The sequence below is a fragment of the Buceros rhinoceros genome, unplaced genomic scaffold (assembly GCF_000710305.1).
Source record: "Buceros rhinoceros silvestris isolate BGI_N320 unplaced genomic scaffold, ASM71030v1 scaffold13595, whole genome shotgun sequence".
NCBI classification, from domain to species: domain Eukaryota; kingdom Metazoa; phylum Chordata; class Aves; order Bucerotiformes; family Bucerotidae; genus Buceros; species Buceros rhinoceros.
The window spans coordinates 495-9,462 of NW_010413487.1; the positions used below are offsets into that span (position 1 = coordinate 495).

Consider the following 8,968-nt stretch of genomic DNA (forward strand, 5'->3'; position numbering starts at 1 on the left):
GTCCACCCAGAGCCACAGGTTTCACCACCCGCTCGGATATTGGCCCTGCGCGCGATGCCAACGACCCAGTGGACGATCGTCATGCGCCGCCGGGCAAGAGAACTGTTGGGGATCAGATGAAAAAGAACCAGACGGCTGACGATGACGACGAGGACCTGAACGACACCAATTACGATGAGGTGACAAGATTCGTGTCATCCTGGAGATAGTTTTTCTCCAAGTGGAAAGCCAGGATTTCCTGTAGTTCCCAAGCAGCGCCTCCCTTGTTTCTTTTCCTTTTAGTTGAGACTCACTATACATCATGGCATAGTGCTTCCAGATTTTTGTGTGGAATCGATCCACGTGTTGTGGTTTAATTATCCACACAGAGACCTGAGAGCAGTGGGAAGAGACCTGTAAATAAAATAGTGGCTGCGGTCCTTTGGGGGATGGATTTTGTGTTCCCCTGCACAAATCTAGGCTGCTGTGCTCTGACGTGTTCGTCTTTACGAGGCCTGTGTGGTCTCTCGTGTTTAAACCCCGCGCAGGTTGGTTATGTGTTGGGTTACTCTTGGTGTTTGCTTTCAGCAGTTGAAAAAAAAAAAAGTGGTTAATGGGAGGAAGTGGTCGTTCGATACTGGGATCTCATTTATCACTTAGTGATCTGGAAAGTGAAGCAGTTTAGAAGCAACTTTGCTTTTCAGCTGCTGTGGGAGGATAAGCACAGGGGGCGGCTGTGACTGAGGGGTGTGTTAGTCTGACGCTGTCAGGACCAGCCTGCTCGTGCTTTGTCGTTGTTCTGCAGCAGGAACATCACAGGAGCTTTAAGCTGAGGATGCTGCTTTGGTTTTCCATTTTTCCCTCCCTCTCTCTCCACGTCTGTAGTTCAATGGCTATGCTGGGAGCCTGTTCTCAAGCGGCCCCTACGAGAAGGATGATGAGGAAGCAGACGCCATTTATGCAGCTTTGGACAAGAGGATGGATGAACGCAGGAAGGAGCGGAGGTAGGATGGGTCACAACCCCAGCACGGTGCCAGTTAGTTTGGGCTTTAGAGTTTTCCTCCACTTCTTCCATTTCCCAGTTCAGGTTCTGTCCGTGTCTGCTGGGTGCGTGTTCAGAGGTTTTTGCAGTTCTGGTGTGTTGTGATGTCGAAGCCTTGGTGCTGTGGCTCCAGGTTTTACGGGTGGTGGGTGTTCTGCACAACTCAGAGCTGATGTGGGTGAATCGCTGATTAATATTCTCTGTAGTTCGTTAAGGTGATGCAGGGAGATGCTGAGGGGCTGGTTTTGACACCCCAGCACACTGGGAAGCGTTAGAAAAGTCATGTCATGTGGGTCTGGTAAACCAGTGAACTGACTGAACTCATCACAGGTAAGAGGATGTTAGAGCCTGGAGCTCCCTTGCTTGGAGACATCTGGTTTTACCCCATAATATTGTCTTATATGTCACGGTGATGATCTAAGCTTGGAGCAATTGCTTTTTGTTATGCCTTAGCTCTGATCAAACAGATTTTTTTGTAGTACCAACACTTGGTTTAGCTGGGCGTTACTTGGAGCATAACCTCAGAACTCCTTTTCCCAAGGGAACAACGAGAAAAAGAGGAGATAGAAAAATACCGCATGGAGCGACCCAAAATCCAGCAGCAGTTCTCAGACTTGAAAGTAAGAAAACACTGTCTGAAATATGACTTTTCTCTCCCGAGAGGTGGATGTGTGGTGTTCTGCATTTCTTTACTCAGATTTTGTGTGAGCAAACAAGTCCTCTGTCACTCTCCAGATTAGAATGACTTTTGGTTGGAAAAATAAGTAAAGGACTACGAAGCTGGCAGCAGGTGGGGCTGAGCCCATGGGGCTGGAGCCCTCTCAAGCCCTGCAGTGTAATTTGCAGTCAGTTGCCGATTTAAATGCCAGTGGTGATGGCACCTGCAGCAAATGATGAAGGAATATTGTCCCTGCTGGCGGCGGCACTCAGTTGCACTCTGATGGCAGCGAGGGGTTATAAACTGCTTTTCAGGGGTGTGGCAGAACACAGAGGTTCTGCATGTTGAGCACTTCTCTGGTGGATGCACAAGGCAGTGAAATTTATGCCAATTTTGATACTTGGCCTTTGTTTTGTGCTTTTTGGGGCTTCATGTCAGTTCTGGAGAAGGTGCTGCACCTCTGTCTTTGGGGGACTGGGAGCGTGTGGGCAGTGGAGCAGCATCTCCTGCCCCTAGAGCTCCTTGTAAATAAATGTATTGTTTAAACTATTGTCTGATCAGTAATAAACCACTCAATGCTGCAGGCACAGAGAGTAAACTGAATATTTGCAGCACTGAATTCAATGACAAAATTGATTTGGAATCTCATTCTGGACTAAAACTAAATTCTAATTAAATGCATCTAAGTTCTGTACATCGGATTAGAAAATAATCTAGTCTTTGGCCTTTAAGTCTTTAATCTGAATTTGTTCAAGAAAAAAAGATATATTAAGGAATAAGAGCAGTTAAAGAACAAAATTCTACAAGTAATGATGGCAACTGCTGTTTGAATAGCGGAAGCTGGCGGAGGTCACGGAGGAGGAGTGGCTCAGTATTCCCGAAGTGGGCGATGCCAGGAACAAGCGTCAGAGGAACCCGCGGTACGAGAAGCTGACTCCAGTACCCGACAGCTTCTTTGCAAAGCACTTGCAGTCGGGGGAGAACCACACATCGGTGGACCCACGCCAGACGGTGAGTACGAAGGTGTGATCCCTGCTGTGGAGACCAGGGTTAAACTGTGCATTTGTTAGTGGGAGCTGGAAAAAAAAAAAAGATCCTTGACCCCAAAACTCGGTGTAGTTGGTGAGTCTGTCAAAGTAGTTGCTGGGTGTTAAACTCCGCGGCTTGCCAGAGCCTTTCAGCTCACACCCATTGCCAGAGACAGCTCAGGGACAGGCAGGGACAGCCTGGTTCTGTTTAAAAATGGAAGAAAGTGTTTCTTCTCCTTTCCTCTGGCTGGTGTTGGGTGGTGTTGGGTTTTGGTGAGCGTAACCAACATCTTCATGCAAAAATGAAGCAGAAAACACAGCTCAATTTCACCTAATGGTTTGCTCAGCCGCGGAGTGATTGTGTTGAAAATTGTTTGCCTTCAACTGAAAATTAAATGATTCAGCTTGTTGCTACGTGGCTGCAGGCTACTGGGGTCCTGCTGTTCCAGGAGAAACCGACTGGCCCTGGCCTGGCACCAGACGTCCCTGGGACATGCTCGGTTTAGACGCTTGTGCTGAGACTTTTCACTTGTTTCTTGTTACGTGATTCACTGACTTGACTAATCTACAGATTCCCAAAACCTGTATGAGAAATGTTTTGTGTTCAGGGTAGCTGTAGTTTTAGAGATACGTGCAGGGTTTGGGTGTCTCTGCCCTGCAGAAGAGCAGAGCAGCCACAGCCTGAATTATCTGTGAAATCTCAGGTGTTACGAAGGAATTTCTCTCGCTCTTGTTTTCAGCAATTTGGTGGGTTGAACACTCCGTATCCAGGGGGATTGAATACCCCGTACCCAGGAGGAATGACACCAGGCCTGATGACTCCTGGGACGGGCGAGTTGGATATGAGGAAGATTGGCCAAGCCAGGAACACCTTGATGGATATGAGGCTGAGCCAGGTGAGGATGCTGGAAGGGGGCTTTCTCACGGGTGTACCCGGGGTTGGTGTCATGCTGCTATGCAGGAGCTGGGTTTAGAAAGGTCTTTCATTCTCCTGGGTGTAGGGATGCAGCAGAATGCTGAAAAACTACTCTTAGGTTGTCATTGTTATCTGTTCCTTTTCATTGATTTTTCCCCATCTAAATCTAGTTTAAACTAAAAAGAGGGGCTTTAGCTGGTGGGGCTGCAAGACCTTTCCGTGACTGAAAGCCAAGCTGCTCGTTTTCTGCATTTTTGGTGGTGCTCAATTTTTAAATGTTAAAGTTGTGTTGTTTAGAAGTGGGAAAAGGCGAATAAGTCAGGCTTTGTGTTTTCCTCCTCTCTGTTTTGGTAACAGATAAATGTGGAGGATTTTTTTGTCTAGCAGAAGTGTCTTCTCCAGTCTTTGGTGTGTGCAGGCAGACTAGGGGGCTGAGAATGGTCATTTCAGCTGACCCGTTGGGGTTGTCCCGGCCTGTCCCAGGCTGCCCAGGGCAGTGGTGGAGTCCCCATCCCTGGAGGGGTTTCCCAGCCCTGTGGAGGTGCTGCTGAGGGACAGGGGTCACTGGGGACCTGGCAGTGCTGGGGGAACGGGGGGACTTGAGATGCTTGAAGGTCTTTTTCAGTCAAAACAATTCTGTGACTTTCCCAGGTGTCAGACTCTGTGAGTGGCCAGACGGTGGTGGACCCCAAAGGATATTTGACAGACTTGAATTCGATGATTCCCACACATGGAGGAGATATCAAGTAAGTTTAAGAAGGATTAAGTGGTTTATCCTCTTAGCACTGGCTGTGATCCTGCGTATCAATGGAAATCTGTCTGAGTGGGTGGCTTTCAGCTGGCTTTTAATTTGTAAAAGCTGCTTGGTAAATTTTTGGGGGTGAATTCTTTTACTGTGAGAGCTGGGATAACCTTTCAGCTGATGTATACAGTGTCTGACCTGGATGCATCAGTTGTGGGGGTTGTTTCTGTTCTATCCCGGACTAAGGTGCTGGAATGACAGCAGAGTGTGGCTGCCTGGAGTCAGGAAATAACCCCTGTACTGCTAATTTAGGCTTGATTGACGGCGTCTGAAAACCTTTTTAACCTGAAGTTTGACACCTGTTTCATCAAGAATTGCCATTTAAGTCAAAGCAATATCTGCAAGTGTTGATGCTAATACTTGCCTGAAATCAGTGCTTGTGCTTATTATCAGCTTCCAGCTGCAAGTGCCCAGCTGTGATTCCTAAAAATCTTTTTTAAATACTTGCCTGGTTTCACTGTGATCTCGCTGTGTTAGGATGTATTTTTAAGCTTGTTTTGGTAGTATGTAGTTTGTGTCACCAGTAAGGCAGTGTTTCAGGTTGCAGTTACTGTGCATCTGAGTGTGGCTGTGGGAAACTGACTGTAAACTGATTCAGGAGAATTGTTTGCCTTCATGCTGAAAGTTTCCCTGCTTATCTTTCCTCCTCCCTTAGCGACATCAAGAAAGCCCGTTTGCTCCTGAAATCTGTACGAGAGACCAATCCTCATCACCCGCCAGCCTGGATAGCGTCAGCCCGGCTGGAGGAGGTCACTGGCAAACTCCAAGTGGCTCGAAACCTCATCATGAAAGGAACAGAGATGTGCCCCAAGGTCAGAACTGCTTCGCTTCCGTGCTGGTCCTTGAAGAACAGGGCAAGAGGTTGTAGTTATGAGTACCGGCATCTCTGTAAGGCTTATGTCAGGCTGTAGCTGGTATACCTTCACTGTCTGCAAGGTTAAAAGAACACATTTAGCTAGAAGCTCTAGTGCTAAATTTTTGTTTTGATGTAAAGGAAGATCGTTTCTTCTCCCTGACAGAGTGAAGATGTTTGGTTAGAAGCTGCTCGGCTTCAGCCTGGGGATACAGCCAAGGCCGTTGTGGCCCAAGCTGTCCGCCACCTCCCGCAGTCAGTCCGGATCTACATCAGAGCAGCAGAGCTGGAGACAGACATCCGTGCCAAGAAACGCGTCCTTAGGAAAGGTGAGAGCTCCGCAGGGTCAGGAGCAGAGTCTGAGTCTCCCTCTGTTCGTGCTGCGTTGTGTGTTGTTCAGGATTGTCTGTAACTTGCTGCTGTGGAGTCAAGGAGTTGTTGAAGTGTTTGTAGAACATCCTTCAGCAGAAAGCTGAAGTTAACGTTGAAGATGCTCCGTTTTTATAACGGGAGACTCAGCATGGTTAGGGTTGCCAGTTTTGAAGATCCTACAGAGGATCCTAAAAGAGGCTTTGTCCAGCCAGTGTTGTACTGGAGAGGATGCACTTACTGCTTGTATGGGGAAAAGCCCTTGGCTCTCCAAAACCTGTTTCTAATTAACATTATTAAGTAAGTTTTTTATTTTCTGATTTTAAGTTCTCATTGTTGAAGCAAGAGCTCAGATAAGTACCATCCCCTCCCTTCTCTCTTGCAGAAAATTCAGTCTGTAACAGGACAAAGCCTTTACTGTATCATCTTTAAAAACTGTCATGCTCTTCGAGGAAATGACTTTGTCAATGCTTGATGTGATTGTTTTGCCTCTGTAGCTCTCGAGCACGTTCCGAACTCGGTGCGTTTGTGGAAGGCAGCCGTGGAGTTAGAAGAACCTGAGGACGCCAGGATCATGCTGAGCCGGGCTGTGGAGTGCTGTCCCACTAGCGTCGAAGTAAGATCTAAAAGAGTAGAATAAAGCAACCCCTTGCATGCCACTTTAGCTTCGAAATCAAAAGGCAAAGCGAGTCCCATGTGCTTTTGTACCACACACTTGATGCCACCGTGAGAAGGGTGTGATGAGCAGTGGGTGGTGCTTTTTTCTCCAGAGTTAATTGTCTTGTGGTCATTACAGGGCTCGTTTTGCCGTGCAGTCGTTACGTTAGCTACGCCAGCGTACCCCTGTGCTGCTGCAGCCAGCTGGCCAGTTCACATTCAGAGCCTCGATGGCTGTGAGGGCAAGCGTTTGTGTAGCCTGGGCAATGTCAAACCAAACCTGCTTGTTTCTGAAATGCTGAACCAGAGTGTAACATTGAGCTGTTTAAAAGGTGATGTGACAGAAAATAGAGTGTAGCAGCCCAGCAAATGGAGATGATACCTTGGAGGTGATGAGGATCAAGCTCTAAGGGCAGTAGCAGACTCTGTGCTGTTTCCTCATGGTGTTCTGGAGCTTGTGCTTGTGCTGCTTGAGGACAGATGCCAACCAGTAGCAAACAGCACAGAGCTGCTTATCTCTTCGGGCCAACTCTGCCATACGGCGGCGTTGTCGTCTCCTTGTTCTAATCTAAAATACATCTTCTGTTACTTCCGCAGCTGTGGCTTGCGCTGGCAAGGCTGGAGACGTATGAAAACGCTCGTAAAGTCCTTAACAAAGCCCGCGAGAACATTCCGACAGATCGTCACATCTGGATTACTGCTGCCAAGCTGGAGGAAGCCAATGGAAACACCCAGATGGTGGAGAAAATTATCGACAGGGCCATCACATCTCTGAGGGCGAACGGTGTGGAGATCAACAGGGAGCAGTGGATACAGGTATTTTATCAGTCATGGTTAGAGACCCTGGCGAACTCCTCGGGGTCTGTTTTGAAGGCCAGCCATGCAAGATATTGTAGGGTCTAGTAATTTAGCGCTGGGTTTATCAGCAGAGATCCCCGTAAAGGCACAAGAGGTGAGACTGAAAAACTGAGGAGAGCCAAGACTACAAGCAATAGACTGGGGTAAAGCTGCGTGTGTCGAGCTGGGGAATGTCTGGTTTGCTTCTGTCTTGGCCTATAACCAGCTGCAAGTTGAAGCAGCTGCTGCTCTAAGTAGGACAGAGGCGTTAAGCCTCCGCTGAAGGATTTATTTTTTACATGTATTTTTTACATGTGTCTTGTCTGGCTTAAAAGGTGTCTGTTTGCCAAAGAAGTCTTTGTCAGATAGTGCTGTAAGGAGCTGGCACAAATATTCCGTAATGGCTTGATGCTCAGGTTAAAAGAGCCTCCTTGTGCCTGAGTGTGTACTGCGCTTTGTTTAAATCTTTAAACCAGTTTACTACTAAAATCGCAGTGGATCAAGGCAGCAAAACGCTCTTGGCAGGCTGCTTCAAAGAGTATTGATAATGAACGACATATTTCATGTTAAACAGATACACTCGTTAACACCTAAAAAATTGTACCTTTCTTTACAGCAGTAAAACAGTTTAACAGTTTAAACAGCTTCTATTTAAACTCCCCCCCCACCACCCGCCCCAACATCTGCACCGCCGTCTTCTCGAGTTCCTTCCCAGGGTAGAACTGTTCCTTTGCTGAGGCCTGTTCAACAAGTTCGAGCAAGACACGCTAGGCTTTCTGAAAGCTCTGTATGCCAGAAATCTGCTCTTTTCCACGCATGCTCTTCCATGAGAGCCTTTGCACCTTTAGCTTAACTCTGGTTGAGGGGATTTTCATTTAAATTGGTTATTGCTTAGCCCTCGTTGGCCCTTAAGAATCAACCCAAAGCTGAAGGAAGGTCAGTAGCTTTGATGTTACAACTCTTCTCAAACTCTTGATGGTTTTTCTTGGCCAGGTCCTTGCTGGGCCCAGCCTGGGGCAGGCCAGTGGAGCTGGAAGAGGAGACCTTCCAGGCTGGAAAGGTCACACCTCGTCACGTTTAACTCCATTTCAGTGGATGCAGTCAATGGGCTTTGTTTCTTAACTGACTTTTGACTGATTCGGTGTACAGGTCTAGCACCTTCCTTGCAGGTGGAGGCTCACCACTTAGTGTCAAGATGGGTTTGAGTAATATTTTGAATGTGGCAGTGACCCATGACGTCTCTGAAGGGAAAACAACTCCTTGTGCTGAGCTCTCACAGTGAGCAGGGCTTTGCTCTCCTTTCTAGGATGCTGAGGAATGCGATAAAGCTGGAAGCGTGGCCACGTGCCAGGCCATCATGCGAGCTGTGATTGGCATTGGGATTGAGGAAGAGGATCGGAAACACACCTGGATGGAGGATGCAGACAGTGTATGTCCAGCTGTGACGCTGGGTTTTGTTGGACTGGTTTGTTTTTTAGTGGGGGGAAATGGAACTGGAGCCTGGGCAATGGGAGTGGTTGTGATTCCCAGGGCACCTGCCCGTGTTTGGCCATTCTGCCTCTCAGGAGGTTATTGTATAGGTTGTTTGGTTTTGGTGTGGAGTTCTGTGTGTGTGACATCAACAGAGATTGAGGGGCTGGTTAAAGGAACTGGGAGATAAGTTTCAAAGCCTGAACATTGTAGCTCAGTAGTTGAGGTAAGACGGAACAGGGGAGCAGGTAGAAGTTTTACCTTTGCTTTAGGGGAACAGCTTGAAGCACTAAAAACTGAATTCTGTTTCAGCATGAGGAATGTTCACTTCACTGGCCTCAAATAGGGCTTTCAGCA

At 47.6% G+C, this 8,968-nt stretch overlaps 1 protein-coding gene across 1 annotated transcript in view; it reads left to right on the forward strand.

Moving 5' to 3' along the window:
• Window positions 1-10: 10 nt before the first annotated feature.
• PRPF6 (pre-mRNA processing factor 6) overlaps window positions 11-8,968 on the forward strand; it is a gene marked incomplete at its 5' end in the record, with an annotated part of 20,148 nt that continues 11,190 nt past the window's right edge. The window contains 11 exon segments of the mRNA XM_010136768.1: window positions 11-179; window positions 865-983; window positions 1,563-1,641; window positions 2,514-2,690; window positions 3,448-3,603; window positions 4,275-4,369; window positions 5,081-5,237; window positions 5,445-5,607; window positions 6,145-6,263; window positions 6,902-7,120; window positions 8,448-8,570. Of these exon segments, the coding sequence (XP_010135070.1) occupies window positions 11-179; window positions 865-983; window positions 1,563-1,641; window positions 2,514-2,690; window positions 3,448-3,603; window positions 4,275-4,369; window positions 5,081-5,237; window positions 5,445-5,607; window positions 6,145-6,263; window positions 6,902-7,120; window positions 8,448-8,570 (1,576 nt within the window).